At 36.1% G+C, this 17386-nt stretch overlaps 1 protein-coding gene across 2 annotated transcripts; it reads left to right on the plus strand.

Moving 5' to 3' along the window:
• The first annotated feature begins 554 nt into the window (after positions 1 to 554).
• LOC105803994 (suppressor of RPS4-RLD 1) lies at positions 555 to 16437 on the plus strand. Of its 2 annotated transcripts, XR_001136687.2 has the most exons (25): positions 555 to 754; positions 850 to 959; positions 2038 to 2885; positions 3001 to 3045; positions 3165 to 3266; positions 3346 to 3426; positions 4304 to 4370; positions 4725 to 4825; positions 4913 to 5020; positions 5404 to 5474; positions 5599 to 5655; positions 6030 to 6138; positions 6243 to 6323; positions 11910 to 11996; positions 12314 to 12520; positions 12637 to 12968; positions 13514 to 13600; positions 13669 to 13768; positions 14407 to 14498; positions 14597 to 14635; positions 14752 to 14845; positions 15285 to 15382; positions 15461 to 15772; positions 15992 to 16052; positions 16159 to 16437. XR_001136687.2 is itself a non-coding variant. In XM_012636469.2 (24 exons), exons 1-23 carry the CDS (start codon positions 633 to 635, stop codon positions 15747 to 15749), a joined length of 3327 nt encoding a protein of 1108 aa, XP_012491923.1. In that variant the 5' UTR covers positions 556 to 632; the 3' UTR covers positions 15750 to 15772; positions 16159 to 16437. The 2 variants fall into 2 exon arrangements, 1 of the variants encoding a protein (XP_012491923.1); XM_012636469.2 differs by lacking the exon at positions 15992 to 16052 and having other exon boundaries at positions 556 to 754.
• The last annotated feature ends 949 nt before the right edge of the window (positions 16438 to 17386 follow it).

A 17386-nucleotide genomic window follows, 5' to 3' on the forward strand; every position in this document is an offset into this window, starting at 1 on the left:
TTACTTTGTCTATCTTAACATTACTTTATCCTTTAAACTAGAAATTAAATCATAATATTTAAATTAATTACTTTGAATACTGCTAAAAGTAGAAATTTTATTTAATATTTATCATATTTAATTTTGAAAAAATTAAAATGTACATTTATCAAACACTATATCATATCCAAAAACTTAATTTTTTAGTAAATAACAATCAGCTTTTATAATTCTACTTCAATAATTATTGAATTTAATCTTATACCAAAAAAATTTAAATAATGAATTTTTAAATATAACTTTTCGACATATATTTTTAATTAAATATTTTATTTATTAGTGAATAATTTAAAACCTAAAATTTAAAAATCTCTTACTGGAAATGTGACCTTCAAACCCGTTTAAATCCCTAGCCTCTAAGTTGCAACCCACGCACCCAAGGCGAGTCCTGGTGCGCTCTTAGTCGAAAGACCAAAATTGAAATGGGGTCAACCCCTGTTCCACACGTGTCACTCGCACGTGCCGCATAACCTTCCCCACATCACCGTCCTTGATTTCTTCACCACCGTTACTCCCCCAACTCTTCTTTCTTTCCTCGCCGCTACCCATTTTCATTTCTTTTCCCCCAACTCGGCTCTCCCGAGTCGTTCACCATGAACTCAGCTATCTCCGAGCGAGTCGAACTCGCCAAACTCTGCAGCTCTCGTGACTGGTCCAAGGCAATACGAGTCCTGGACTCGCTCCTCTCTCAGTCTTGCGCAATCCAAGACATCTGGTCCTTTAAAACTCTTTCCTGATTTGTATTCCGTTCGATCTTCAAATTTTTTTACCCTTTTTCATTTCGCTGATCGATGTTTTTTCTGATTACAGCAATAGAGCGTTTTGTTATAGTCAATTGGAGCTTCACAAGCACGTGGTTAAAGACTGTGATAAGGCGCTTCAGCTTGACCCTACGGTTCTTCAAGCTTATATCCTTAAAGGCATCTTTTGGTTTTCTTTGATCCTCCTATATCTAAGTGTTTTCTTTCATTTTACTTGTTAATTGCATCATTTTGGAACTTGATTTTATGCATTTTTTAATCAATATAGTTTGTTAATTGAATTTAGATTAATCGAAGAGTATTTTCATGATTCGGTATACCTTTTCGGTCTAAGATTCGAGTTTTAGGGATGTGATTTTATTTTACTGACGTAATCCTTCAAAACTGTTGATTTTTCTCGAAGTTAGAGAATTTGAGTTCTATTAATTTAAGTTTATATTTGCTTCCGACTCACACAATGCACATTTTTATCGAACAGCATAACGAAGTGATGCATGTGACTCTTGAAATTTAGTATGCTATCATAGAGCGGAGTGAATATGATAATATATTCTCTCTGCCATCAGTTAAATGGTATGCTATGTATCCGTAGAATCTTAGCTGTACCTTGATGGTAGTTAAAGTACTAATTAACGGCAATTTACGAGTGCTGAATATAGTCAAGAACATAGATCAAGCTTTAGATGGTATGCTATGTATCGTAGAATCTTAGCTGTAGCTTGATGGTAGTTAAAGTACTAATTAACGGAAGGTGCAATTTACGAGTGATAATATAGTCAAGAACATAGATCAAGCTTTAAATGGTATGCTATGTATCCGTAGAATCTTAGCTGTAGCTTGATGGCAGTTAAAGTACTAATTAACGGAAGGTGCAATTTATGAGTGATAATATAGTCAAGAACATAGATCAAGCTCCCTCCCTCAAATTTTAAATGTCAATTGTGGTTTTCCATCATCAGTTTGGACTTCAAAACTGTTAAGATAATATTGTAATGATAAAATTAACTGATTTAATTTAGAATTTGTAATCAAAGTGATCTTTCACATATCTTCAGTTTTTCTGGACAATTTCATGTGTGCTTTGTGCAACTGGATGATGTGTTGTTATGTATCTCTTTGGTACATCCTTGATGCTTTTTTAAACCATCACTGTTTATTTGACTGTAGACGGCAAAGTCTATTGTCTTGTGTTTGGGGCAGGCTGCTCAAACTCAATGTTTTTATTTTCCTTATGTAGGCCGTGCATTTTCTGCACTGGGAAGGAAAGAGGATGCTATTGCTGTTTGGGAGAGAGGGTATGAACATGCTTTACGACAGTCTGCTGATCTGAAGCAATTGCTGGAACTGGAAGAGCTTTTGACAGTAGCGAAACCAGGCAAACAAGACATAAGTTTCATTAGTGACAACCATGTGGCTGACTCTAAGTTATCTACCCCTGTGTCCTTATCAACACCTTATGTTGATGGGAAATTAAATGAAACTCTCAAGTACCAAAACGAATACAATACCTCTAGATTATTCCAAGAGCGTAGGGATGTATCGAAGTTCTGCAACATGTCTAATGACAAAATTGACCCACGCAATAGAACTAATGATGAAGAGAGGAGTCAGTCATCATTGTCTTCATCTGAGTTAGCATCTGACACCAATGAAAAATCACGTGAAAGTTTCAAAAATCTCACTGTGTTAAGTGATGGATCTAAGTTAAGTGTGGAATCTGCTGATGCTTCTGAGAACAGCAGCATCTGTGGTGATAATTGTAATGGAGGATTAAGTGATCTGACCAGTACAAATCAGATGCCTCATGGCCTTACAAATGGAACTCATAATAATTTTGACACACCAAGTAATTCTTCTGATTCAGGTACTGCTCTAAGTGAGAAATCAGAACCGTGCAGTAAATCCTCTGCCATTTCCAGTAACTCAAGTGATATAACTGAAGGTCACTGCTTGCCAAATAACTCCTCTGGCTCACATAATGAAATCAGTGATGAAGCCAAGAGGAGTAAGAAGTTCTGTGTTGCTAAGATTTCAAAGACCAAGTCAATCAGTGTAGATTTTCGCTTATCAAGGGGGATTGCTCAGGTATGTTCTAATTTTTAACTCATTTTTTGGTTTTGAGCTTGGTGCAATTACCAATTGTACCGTGAAAACCTTGAACCATGATTTTTTGACATGCATTTTTTTCTTCTTTTTGTAGGTTAACGAAGGAAATTATGCTTATGCCATATCTATATTTGACCAGGTATTTTTATTATAGAAAAACCTTTTCTTGTCATAGTAGTTTTCTCTTGTGTCATTCTGGCTTTTGTGGGTTTTCCCCCTGTTTTCTTTATCATATAAAAATTTTAAAAATATGTGCAGATACTGAAAGAGGATCCAACATATCCTGAGGCACTAATAGGAAGAGGAACTGCATATGCATTCCAACGAGAGCTTGAAGCTGCTATTGGTGATTTTACTAAGGTACATAAATCCTCATGATTCATCTGTCTAAACAAAGTGGCAACCATTTTCTATGCTCCATTTGATCAATTTGATTTAGGCTATTCAATCAAAACCATCGGCTGGTGAGGCTTGGAAAAGGAGAGGCCAAGCTCGGGCTGCCTTAGGAGAATCTATTGAGGTTAGTGTCTTTTACAATTTCATTCTCATACTGTCTTTGTTGCCAAACGAGAACTTCTTCCCATTACAATTTCATTCTCATACTGTCTTTGTTGCCAAACGAGAACTTCTTCCCAGTCTCTTTCCATAATTGCATTCGTATGTGATCTTTAGCTTGGGTACATTGCATTGGTTAACCAGGACATTAAGGTTCACTTAAAACCTTTAAATTATAGGCTGGTTTCCATTCCTGTGCGCGTTATTTGTCTTCTCAAAATTAGATTTTGCAAAGAGAAGCGACAGATGAAAAATATCACTTTCTGAGTGTTATTTATGACCTGAATGATGGAAAGTTTTAGGCTTTGCTTGGTAGAGTGGAAAGAAAATTGGAAAGATGGAAAATTGAAAGGGTAGAAAAATAGAAAGATAGAAAATGAAATTTTTTTCCGTGGGTGTGCTTGGTAGGCAAGATGGAAAAATTGAAAGAAATAGTAATTTTCTTTTCATCCATTGCTTGGTAGTGTTGAAAAATGAGAGGAAAGAAAATGAACTTTTTGAAAAATGCATAATTTTGATCCAGCTTTCAATCTTTCATCCCTCTCTCATTTTCTCTCCTCTTATCATTCCAATTTATAAAAATTGCTTTTTATGCATTAAGATGGTCCTCTCTATTATTTTCTTTCCTCTCATTTTCCTTTCATTCCAAGCACGTTCAAAATTTATCTTCTTTCCACTTTTTCACTCCCTCTTTCTATCCTTCCACTTTTCCACTCAACCAAGCACACTCTCAGTGCCTATTGCTACACTATATTTCTGGTATATAATTTGTGAAGCCAATAAGATAGCTTAGTTTTTGTCATAACTGAAATTTGACATCTGCAATTACACCTATATGCCAGGCAATTGAAGACCTGACCAAAGCATTGGAGTTCGATCCGGATTCAGCTGATATATTACATGAAAGAGGTAGCTTGCTTAATCCAGCTCTTTCATAGTTTAGTTTCCTTTCATTCCTGTTGGTAGTTGACTTGCTTAAGTACTGAAAATTCTTGTTTACATTTTCATGTCCACTTTTTTTTTGCTCAATATAAATGTTGAAAGTAGTTATGGAATATTTGTGTCTTAATTATTCAAATATGCTCTTTCCTTCTGTCCAGTAATTTCAGTTATAATTCTTCATATACCCATTGAAACACTGTTCATCATGGGGAATGTTTGTAGGATCGTTCATATACTTCAGTTTTATCACAAAAGACTGTTATTTCTTGAAAATGATAAACACTATGTGGCTAGGAAGTGATATATATGGAGTTTGTACAGGAATAGTGAATTTCAAGTTCAAGGATTTTGATGCTGCTGTTGAAGATCTGTCTGCTTGTGTGAAGCTTGATAAGACTAACAAGTCTGCATATACATATTTGGTTAGTATTAAACATATCTACCTTGCTGATTCTGGAGGAACCTGATATTTTCGGACTTTTGTATTAATAGCTGGTGTTCTCTTGTAGGGAATGGCATTATCTTCAATCGGTGAACATAAAAGGGCAGAGGATGCACATTTGAAATCAATCCAACTTGACCGAAGTTTTGTTGAGGCCTGGGCTCATCTTACCCAGGTAAACTATATCTGATTATTGTGCTTTATTGAGAGAAATTTTATTAGCATATTATTTTGTTCTCAAAGTTAAACTTCCATGATTGTTCATAAAAAGATGTGTCAAAATATCCAAAATGCCATTTTTTTACAAGTCTACCTTGGTTGTGCCTTTGTTAGAAACTATTATTTTGTCCAGTAAAACTAGTATTCTCCACCAGTCTACTTAAAACGTGTTGCTACATGACTAAGTGATATCCTTGGCAGTTTTGAAGTGGATGACAGGGTACGGTAGTGAGTGATAATATGTGTACATCTTGAGAAAAATGTTATTTGCTATAAACTAGTTTCTGTGCTAAGCTGCTTTAAATTTCTTGTGGCATAACTTATGTGATTTCCTGGCAGTTCTATCAAGATCTAGCAAACTCTAAAAAGGCTTTTGATTGCCTTCAACAAGTTATACAAATTGATCCAAGGTAAATTCGTCTTTGTCTTATCTGTCGAATCCCTCCTTAAATAGTATGATTAGTTTCCCGACTTCATAAATTATTTAATTGACCTTCTTTCTAAACTTGATGTTACTAATGTTCTTTATGATAGGTATGCTAAAGCATATCACTTACGTGGGTTACTACTTCATGGGATGGGGGAGCACAGGTGTGTTCTATCAGCTTTGTTTTTCTGAATGGTTACTTTTCTCTGGTTTAGTATCATGTACTTAATCTTTCAAGTGATGATATGAGCCATCTGTAATTAATTTTTATCTGAAGTGCAACCATAACTGAAGCACTTTCTAAATGGTTAGTTGTGGTTGTCAAGGTCAACCATCAATATTAGTTTTTATCCTAATCTTTTATTACTTGATTTGCTTAGTTTAGGTTTTTCATTAGCACTATTATTTCTTGTCTGTGCATAATTGACCCAACTTTAATTTCTTATCTTTTATTACTTGATCTGTTAACTTGATTTTATTCTTTACTAGCACCTATTTTTCTCGTATGGGCTCAAGTAAACCAACTTGGATATTGCAGGAAGGCTATTAAGGATTTATCAGTTGGATTGAGCATTGAAAACTCGAATATTGAGTGCTTATACTTACGAGCTTCATGCTATCATGCTATTGGAGAATATGCAGATGCGGTAACTAAGAATTATAAATTAAGACACTGCATTTGGTTAATTTATGACACTGCATTGATAGCGCTTCTGCATTACTTTACTGTGCTAAAATTTAACTTTCACAGGTCAAGGACTATGATGCTGCCCTAGATGTTGAACTTGACTCGATGGAAAAGTTTGTGCTTCAATGTTTGGCCTTCTATCAGGTTTGCATTTGTGCAGAATAGTGATTTTTGCATGAAAGTCGCATCTTGAGTATTTTTAACTGAAAAAACTCAAGAGGAAAAATATTCTATTATTTCTACTGCTTTAGTTTACAGATTATAAAGAGAGGAATAATCATTTTAAAGGAAACAATTCCTAATTTCCTAAGAATCAGTATCTGATATTAGTTTCTATTTACAAGGGAACTACTAGTAATAAGGGAAGGTTTCTATCCTTAATTATAGGGATTCCAACACTCCCCCTCAAGCTGGAGTCTAGATGTTAATCAAACCCAGCTTGCCAATAAGTTCTTCAAACATGTTTCTGTTCAAACTTTTAGTTAACATGTCTGCAACTTGTTGTCTAGTAGGTGGGTAGGTGATGCATACTTCTTCTGAGTGTATTTTTTCTTTTATAAAGTGATGATCTATTTCCACGTGCTTGGTCCGATCATGATGCACAGGATTATGTGCTATGCTGACAGCAGCCTGGTTGTCACAGTACATCTTCATAGGTCTGGTATAAGGCACTTTTAGTTCTCCCATAAGTCTTTGTATCCAAATCCCTTCGCATATACCATGAGATAGTGCTCGATACTCCGCCTCTGACCGCTGCGTGCTACCACAGACTGTTTTTTGCTCCTCCACGTCATGAGATTACCCCAAACATAACTACAATAGCCGCTTGTAGAGTGTCTATCATTAATGTAACCCGCCTTGATCGCATCGATGTAGACTTCCTCACTTGGTTGATGACCTTCTTGAAGTACAGTGCCTTTACCAGAGTTCCTTTTAGATATCTTAGTATTCTATATGCGACTTCCAAGTGCTTCTCCTTGGGGCATGCATATACTGACTAATAGCACTCACACTGAAGGCTATGTCTGGACGGGTGTGAGATAGGTAGATGAGCCTTCCTACTAGACGTTGATATCTCCACCTGTCGATTTCTTCTCCATCCTCATTAGTTCCCAATTTAAGGTTAAACTCCATAGGAGTTTTGGCTGGTTTGCTGCCCATCAAACCAACTTCCGACAGTAGATCAAGAACATATTTCTTTTGAGAAATGAAGATACCTTTTTTCGACCTTGCTACCTCCATACCAAGAAAATATTTAAGACTCCCCAAGTTTTTAAGTTCAAACTCTGTACCAAGAAATTCTTTCAATTTCAAAATTTTGCTCGAGTCATTTCCTGTTAATATTATATCGTCGACATAAACGATAAGGATGCAACATTTGCCCTTTTCCGAGTGCTTGTAGAACATGGTGTGGTCTGCCTGTCCTTGAATGTAATTTTTGCTAGTCATAGCTTTTGCAAATTGGCTGAACCACGCTCGTGGAGATTGTTTCAGCCCATACAAGGACTTCTTCAACTTACACACTTGGTCCTTGTTTTCTTCAAACCCGGGTGGGAAATCCATGTACACCTCATTTAATTTCCCGTTGAGAAAAGCATTTTTTACATCCAATTGAGTCAAGTGCCAATCAAGGTTGGCAGCAAGAGATAGCAAAACCCGAACGGTGTTTAGCTTGGCTACCGGTGCAAACGTCTCATTGTAGTCAAGACCATAAGTTCAGGTGAATCCGTTAGCCACAAGTTGAACTTTGTACCGGTCAATACAGCCATCGGGTTTAAATTTCGTAGTGAAAATCCATTTTCACCCTACGGTTTTTTTCCTTTTAGGTAGATCCGAGACTTCCCATGTTTCATTGTTTTTGAGGGTCTTCATTTCTTCCATCACGGCTTGTTTCCACTCAGCTGATTCAAGAGCCTTTTTTATATTTTTTGGAGTTTTTACAGAATCAACATTAGTCACAAAAGCTTTGTAAGACTTAGATAAATTTCCATAGGATACAAACCGAGAAATAGGATGTTGAGTGCAGCTCCTTGTACCCTTTTGAACTGTAATTGGAAGATAGATGGATGGTGACGGAGGTGGGACTTCTGTTTCAGAATAGTCCTCAGATGGAGATGTAATTAACCTTCGCCAGTCGGTTTCAGGAGAACGATTCCGTCGGGAGTAAACTCAGATTCTTTGTTTTCCTTGATCAGGTGGCTGTTGTACTTCGGTGGAGGTATTGTTATCGGGAAGGACGGTGTTAAATTCTTGCTGCACAGGGGAAATAACAACTAAATCTGGGATAGGTTTGTGATAGCAGTAGTAGGATCAGGGGGTATAATGATGAGAGTATTTAAGGGTCTCATCTTCATTAAAAATCTCCCCTTAAAGATGAGATGCTGCAAAGTATGGTTCATTTTCAAAGAATGTAATATCCCGAGAGACGAACATTCGGCGCAATGTTGGTGAGTAACACTTATAGCCTTTTTGTGTAGGGGAATATCCAATGAAGATGCACGTGTGGGCTCGAGGATCAAGTTTGGATTGATTTGGTTGATGGTTATAGACAAAAACTTTACAGCCGAATATTTTGGCTGGAAGATTAGGAACATGAAATAGAGGGAAGACCTTTAAAAGAGTATTTAGAGGTGTTTGGAAATTGAGGATCTTTGATGGCATTCGGTTTATGAGATAACAGGCAGTGAGGACAGCTTCTCCCCACAAGTATTTTGGAACATTGATGGTGAACATTATGGCTCGAGCCACATTAAGGAGATGACGATTTTTTCTCTTAGAGATCCCGTTTTGTTCAGGAGTGTCAAGACAAGAGCTTTGGTGTATAATGCCTTGGTCAGAAAGGTATGGACTTAAGACAGAGTTAAAGTATTCTCTCCCATTGTCAGTACGGAGAGTATGTATGGTAGAGTTGAATTGGATTCGAATCATTGAGTGAAAATTTTGGAATACTTTGGGTGTTTCAGATTTTTCTTTGAGTAGATAGACGTAACAGACCCTAGTATGATCATCAATGAAGGTTATAAACCATCTAGCCCCTGTAATATTTTTCACTCGGCTGGCTCCCCATAGGTCATTGTGGATTAACGAAAAAGGTTGGGACTGAATATGTGGTTTTAATGGGTATGACACACGGGTATGTTTAGATAATTGGCAAATTTCACACTTCAAGGAATTAATACTTTTATTTGAAATAACAATGGAAGATGTTTTTCAAATACACGCTTTGATGTCCTAACCTCTGATTGCCATAACATAATAGTGTCCTCTTTTGAAGTGGATAGAGCCAATCCCCTTGTGTACTGCTTTTTATTCCAAATATATAGTCCAACTTTAGCAGTGCCAATCATCCTCCCCGATTTCTGTTCCTGTATCACACAACCAGTTGCAGAAAATTCAGCAAGAACTTTTTCATCCTTAGTAAGTTTACTAATTGAAAGTAAATTACACGACAAGTTTGGGACATGTAGGACTTTATCAAGAGAAAAACTCTTTGCCATTTGTACTTCTCCTATTTCAGCCACAGGTGAGTAAGAACCGTCAGCTATGCGGATTCGGGATTTGTTATGACAAGGAGTGTAGGTGTGAAACGTGGAGTCACCTGTCATGTGATCGGAGGCACCCGAATCGAGTATCCAAGGAGATTGATTATTAGATTCAAAAGTAATGTTGAGGGCAGTACCTTGAGTGGCTAGAGATCCATGAGTAGTGGGAGTACCAAGTATCTTATGGGGAGTCTCAAGCTGTGTTTTGGTTAAGCGAACATCAAGAACATCATCTGCAGTAGTGGAGGATAACATGACAGTCTTATTATCCTTCGGTTTTTTTTCAGGATAGCCATAGAGTTTGAAGCATTTTTCTTTTGTATGACCAACACGATTGCAGTGACTACACCATGGTCTTGTTGATCCAGAATCATTTCCAGCACGTTTTTGTGGCTGTGGACCTTTGGAGATGAGAGCAGAGGATTCAGTAGGACGGTTAGAAATCGGGGTCATAGGTTTGGGTTCCTTTGAATCTCCCATTATGACAAGACGACGCTTTTCTTCTCTTCTAACTTCTACAAATGCTTCACCGATCGTTGGAAGAGGTGATCGCGAAATTCAAACCACGGACCTCATCTAACTCACGGTTCGATCTGCTAAAAACTCATAAAGGCGTTCATTGTTGAGATGGGTCATAAACCTGTTGTGTTCTAAGCCTTCACCCCGATCTGCCTCATAGTACATATCCAGTTCTTGCCACAATTTTCAGATTGTTGTAGTAGTAAGTTACCTCGAGTGTTCCTTGTCGGATATCCTTTAACTTAAGCTTGATCTCAAATACTTGGGAGGCGTTTCCAAAATCTGAGTAGTTTTCTTTGACTGCATCCCACGTCTTTTGCAGTTTTGGAAAAAAAGATAGGTGTGGCTTATATAGCCTTCCATCGAATTGATTAGCCAAGCCATTAAAATTGAATTGTTGAATTCCCAAGTGGCATAAGTAGGATCAACTATGGTTGGTCGTGGAATTTCTCCATTGATGTATCCTAATTTGCCACGACCACGAATCACCATAAGAACCAATTGAGACCATTGCAGGAAGTTCTTCCCATTTAGCCGATGATTGGTGATTATAAGGGAGGAATTAATTTCACCTTGAGTGATTCTCTGATTGATATTCTGAGTTATTTGTGATGTTTCAGTTTCAGAGAAATTTTCACTGATATCACCCATTGGAGGACTAAACCGAAGGAATTTTTAGGAAGGGAAATTAGAGAAAAAAATAGGATCGAATGTATCCTAAAGCTCTGATACCATGAAAAAACTCGGAGGAAAAATATTCTATTATTTCTACTGCTTTAGTTTACAGGTTATAAAGAGAGGAATAATCATTTTAAAGGAAACAATTCCTAATTCCCTAAGAATCAGTAACTGAGATTAGTTTCTATTTACAAGGGAACTACTAGTAATAAGATAAGGTTTCTATCCTTAATTATAGGGATTCCAACATTAACCATATATTTGTTTTCAGTGACGCAATTGTTAACATGTTACTCTCACATCCATTTCTTTCATTTGTTCACTTGTCACTGGTACTATCTTTCAGCTAATATGGTTTCACCTCAAACTTGATCCTAGATCTCTGTTGAACCTAGATGTCTTGTTACTTGAAGATTAAAAAAATGTGGCATTTGCATAGATTTTTTGGGATTGATTTGCTCTATATATTTTGCAGATGGCTTTTATTGTCCCAAGTTCTTTTCCTCTCTAGACTTTTTGGATGTTTTAGTTTTTATGCTTGTGGTGTGTGTCTAGGCCCAAAGATTTTGGTGTAATGCAGAAAAAGATACTGTCTGCCTCTCAATTTGAGGTGGCTAGATTAGGGTGTACGCCTTTTGCTCCCAAGTGCATTCCATGGTTACATGTCCTTCAATTTAAGGCATACGCAGGTTTTCGTTTCATTTTACGAACTGTCATTCCATATGCATGCTACTTTTCACATTTGTTTTGAGTGAAATTATTTCATGATATTACCATTTTGTGTTTGATAATATTCAAAAATGGAATTACATCTCTCTTAAAATGTGCTTTTGGAAATCTTGTTCTTCTTGTGGTTTGGGCTTGTGATACATATTATTTTGAATATGCTCAACAAAGCATAATTCATAGTTTCTTGGGCTGTCTTATTGGTCATCTTGTTAGGCAATAGTCATCTGATAGGGTCTCTGAATTCAAAATTCTTCATTTGCAGAAAGAGATTGCTTTATATACAGCTTCCAAAGTCAACAGTGAGTTTTCTTGGTTTGATATTGATGGAGATATAGATCCACTGTTCAAGGTAATAATTCCTAGTTATAATCATATTAAACTTGAAGCTACCTATTGTGTGTGTGCATTTGTTGTTTGTGTTCTCTTTTGGTTTTATAGGTGTATCTCTTTTGCTGCAAGATCGTGCTTTTTCTTTTTCGTTTTAACATGCAAGTAAAATTTATATTTTTCTCTTCAATGCCTTCAGTTTCCCATCATTTGAGATTTTATGGTAGTTTTGTGAAACAAATTAGTTTTCCATGCTAAAGATATAATAAAGCAAATTGTTTTCTTGGTGCATTTTTTCGTCTTTTGGCCTTTTTGTTTCTTATATTCATTCTTACGTAGGAGTACTGGTGCAAAAGATTGCACCCCAAGAATGTATGTGAGAAGGTTTTCAGACAGCCTCCATTGCGTGATTCTCTGAAGAAGGGAAAGCTTAGAAAGCAAGATATTGCTATTACAAAGCATAAGACTGCTCTTCTACTAGCTGCTGACCTAATTGGCAAGAAAATCCAATATGACTGTCCTGGTTTCTTACCCAATAGGCGCCAGGTGCTTACTCTTGAGAATAATTAGACCATTTTCAATGATTGCCCTTTGTTAAATCCTCGTTTTTCTCCCTGCATCTTTGTTTATCAATCTTCTTTTCATCACGTGTTATGTGCCAGCACCGTATGGCTGGATTAGCGGCCATTGAAATTGCACAGAAGGTGTCAAAAACATGGCGTTCTTTGCAAGTGGATTGGAAGCATTCTAATAGAAGCTCAAAAAGTGGTAAGAGGCACCGAAGAAAGGAAAGAATCAGTTTGGCTAGCCAGAACAGAGGTGGTGCTGGTTGTAGTACAAGCAGTTCCTCAGAAACACCAGCTTCATATGGCAGTGGGGAAGACAGATCTTCTAGTCGCCCTATGATGTCATGGCAAGATGTTTATTCTTTGGCTGTCAAATGGAGACAAATTTCTGAGCCTTGTGATCCAGTTGTGTGGGTTAACAAGTTGAGGTCTGCTATCTTTAACCTTATTAGCTACACTATTACCAAGATGTTTTAAATATTTAATGGTTACCTTATTATTTGTTGACATGTCTTGTATTATCTATCTATATGGATTTGAACCTAACATCTACAAATTTCTCAACTATCTCGTTTAGGTTTCTTTCCTTTTTGGATAAAATCTTAAGGTCTGCTTTATATTGGTGCTTCAAGTGTGTTTTTTTGATTGTTCCATTATTTTATGTTGGTTTTCATCCCAACTGAGTACAATAAGTCTCACTAGGTCATACAATTATTGTAAGTGTAACTGAATTCTTCATTTATTGCTGAATAGGTTGGATTCAATTTGGAGAAATGTCGTAGATCTACTCATAGGATTATAGATTTCAAATTCTCTATATAAACCTTCTAAAGATATCATGTGATGTCGGAGACCCTGGAACATCTAGGATGAATCAGATCAGCATTTTGAATAGTTTCAATTTTCCCGAGGACTTTAACACTAATATATATGATTGTTTACTGAACTTCTGTTCCCTTATTTTTTTGTTCAGTGAAGAGTTCAACTCTGGGTTTGGTTCTCACACTCCAATGGTCCTTGGAGAAGCAAAAGTTGTCCGCTATTTCCCAAATTATGAAAGGTAAATATCTATTTGATTTGTTAACAACAGGACTTCTACAAATTCACATTATTTTTGTGATATTGCAGAACATTAGATATAGCAAAGATGATAATGAGGGATAAACTTTTTGTGCACAATAAGTCTGATGAACCTATTGATCTATCCAAAGAGGGGAAGTTGGAAAATGTAAGTTCTATGAGTGCTTAGACCTTGTATAACATTTTGCCTTCACCTTTTGCAGTACATAACATTTCATGCAATTTCAGTAATGATCTGTTTTACCTGGAACAATCTAAATTTTAATACAAAAGGCAGACAGATTTACAGTTTGTAATGTTCAGTCCTTGACGGTGGATAAAGAAGCAAAAATTAAAGAAATAAAAATGTATACTTGTGATTAATGATATTCTCAGTAGTAATCTTATTCAGGTCTTTTAAATGTCCTGTTCCTCAAAATTTGAGTAAACCAATCGAAGCCTAAGAATTCTTCGAAATTCTTTTGACATTTTTTTTTTCTGATGGAGTCCAATGTTTTGCACGGTATGAGTTTTAGGCTTTGCTTGGTATGGAGGATTGAAAAAGCTTAGGGTGAAAAGGTGTTCTAGTCTCATGATTAAGCTTACAAATAGGGAAGTGGTTATGAAGAGTATCCATTGTTAGATTTGATGTCTTTTTTCCATCCTTGTCTAGTTCTATCCTTAGTCATACCAATCAAAACCTGAAGTCATGTTCTGTCTGATTTTGAAGTGGAAATAGTTTATGAAATATCTGCCTTTGTATGTGAAAACTTCATGTACGTAGAAATATTAACCTGCAATTTTCAGATTGAGCATGCCAAATCTTGTGATGATCTTTACGAACTTGTGGGTGAGGATTTCTGGTTGGCTACCTGGTGCAACAGCACAGCTTTTGAGGGGTACAACTTCCAAGAACTAAGAAGGATGATCTCTTTGTAGCTAATGTTTCTTTTCATGACCTAGTTTTTACATAATGCTGGCTTATTCCTTATTTCAGGAAGCAGCTTGAAGGGACTAGAATTACCTTGGTGAAAATGTAAGTTTGAGTCAAATTCTTTCTTTTTTCTAAAAAGAAAAACAAATATTAATTAGAGCTTCTTTTTCTTTTCCAAGTGACTATTGTGGTTGAAAAACATTCAATTATTCTGACAGGGCACAACAGCCTGGATATGACTTTGCAATCAGAACACCTTGCACACCTTCCAGATGGGAGGAATTTGATGCTGAAATGACAATGGCATGGGAAGTAAGTTGCTCTTATTTCAAACATGAGTCAATTGTCAACAATTATTTGCCAGGCTTAGTCTGTCAATGCTCTTCTTTGCCTAAAATGCCGTTCCTCTTCCATGTTTGCTCTGACTATCTGAGATAATTTCTTTCTGGCTTCCAATTTTAGCATAAATACAAATGCACCTGAATATACTACAACTCGCTGTTGAATTGCATGAAAATGAGTTGCAGTATCTTCTGGGTTCTTATTTGCTGTTTAGATTAATCTTTTTTTCTTAATGCTGTGAAATTTAGATAAAATGCTGGAACCAGCAAATTCTACTTAGCTTCTGACTCCTTTTTTTATCAACAGCCCTTGCCTGTCTTATTATATACTTTTTAACTATTATATTTTCTTTATCTTCTGTTTTCTGATTGATTGTGACATTTGAATTTACTAACTTGTGGATTTGCAGGCCATTTGCAATGCTTATTGCGGAGAAACTTATGGGTCCACTGATTTCAATGCCCTCGAAAGTGTGAGAGAAGCTATTTTAAGACTGACATATTACTGGTATGACGTGGTATCAGACTGCACATGTTTGAACGAATTCAAGATTTTCCGTGCAAATAATACTTGATTGCTTTTCAGGTACAATTTTATGCCACTCACAAGGGGCACTGCAGTGGTTGGCTTTGTTGTTTTGATTGGATTGTTTCTAGCTGCTAATATGGAGTTCACGGGCAACATTCCGAAAGGTGTGCAGGTTGATTGGGAAGCCATTCTCAACTTCGATCCTAACTCCTTCACGGATTCCGTTAAGAGTTGGCTGTATCCATCCCTAAAGATTTCGTCATCGTGGAAAGATTTTCCTGATGTAACCTCAACTTTTGCAACAACGGGATCAGTTGTTGCCGCTCTCAGCTCATATGATGATTGAATTATTCTTCTTAACGTAAACAGGTGGGTCACATCTCTCAAGTAGTTGAAAATGTATAATTTTTGCCCTGTTCTCTTGTCATTTTGGCATCCCCTAAATCTTTATCTTCTTCAATGGCAGATTTAAAAAGCCTTGATTGTTTTATTTAGTGTGGAATCATGAGCTTAGACAAGTGTAGTTCAATAATTTGGAGTGAATATCATTCTATAATTGTGCACTTGAAATTAACTTTGATTTGACAGGTAGGTAACACACCATGGCTACCATTGTCCTGTTATATGTATATAAATTCATCTCATGTTGGTATATATTTTTTTCATTTTTTCCTTATGCTGTATAATTGTACGCATTGTTCTTACCAGCTCTCTTCAATCGTAAACTAACTTTTCCAATATAAACTTTGTTACAGAATTACTGCCAGCGCAAATGTAATATCTGCAGTTGCTATTTTATTGGAGTGGATTTTTTTCCCTGCATGTCGTGGTCGGCTGTGATCAGTTCGAAGGCCAGATTTCTTTGTTTTCTACACTGTCTTGAGCTGTTGTAAACTCAACCATGTGTTGTATATTTGATGTGTTGTACAGCATTATATAATAATGCAATTATCCAGTTCTTTTGATCAAACAAACTTGGCTTTTCTTACATGTTGGATAGGCATATTTATGAAACAAAAATTGGTTCGAAACAATTATTTAATTTTCTAGTTCCTTGCCAACTTTTCCTCAGAAAACAAACAGATTATTTTTATTATTATTTCCCGAGCTTTTACGTCTAAAGTTCCCTATGATTAGGTCTTCTTGTTTGTTTCATCTTCTCTGAATCTATAAATAGATTTAGTACCTAATAAACAATAATTTCAATGCTTTGAAAAGGTAAATAATTATTGGCTGCTGGTCATTCTTTCTAGGTGATTCTCCACGGGATAGTGGTTCTGCTGTTTTGTCAACCCCGATTTTGTTTTAGATCCTTGCTAATGTGGTTTACAAACCATGTTCTACTTTTTGGTAGGTGTCCTTGAATTTCAGCAATATTTTACTTGCAATTAGTTAATTAAATATCATAAATTAGATTAGTGGGTTAGGTAGGATATCTCACTCATCGAATCTAGATTTGTTAATACCAAAGATTTTTCTCAAGTTTTCTTTTAATTAAGATTTGTCAATGCCAAAGAATTTCCTTAGATGTTATTTTAAAATATATTTTGTATTAGTAAGACTTACCCGGCCTTAATCTGCCATGTCAAATCCCTCTTTTGCATATTATTCTTTTACGGTGGGTAATAGCTGGATTAATTGGCAGTCTCTAAAGAGAAATACAATATCAAGTTATGGCTTAGCCAATTTATCATCTAACGCATTCACTTTTCTATCTTTTTCCTTGTCTTTACACATGTATCAATTATTTATAGTTTCTCTTTGAAATTTTATATAAATAGTGTTTTTTCCCCCAAATGATGCGGTTTTGAGATTACTTCTCTAAATATGTTTTCTTCTGGGTATACGATATTTATGGATGTCGAGATCTTTGTATTTTTAATTCTCATACAAAATATATGTCCCTCAAAGTACACTTGGCTGACCTTAACATCCATGAGTATCAATGTCAGACAAAAATATTAATTCAGTATTTGATAATCT

This window comes from Gossypium raimondii, chromosome 11 (genome assembly GCF_025698545.1).
Source record: "Gossypium raimondii isolate GPD5lz chromosome 11, ASM2569854v1, whole genome shotgun sequence".
NCBI classification, from domain to species: domain Eukaryota; kingdom Viridiplantae; phylum Streptophyta; class Magnoliopsida; order Malvales; family Malvaceae; genus Gossypium; species Gossypium raimondii.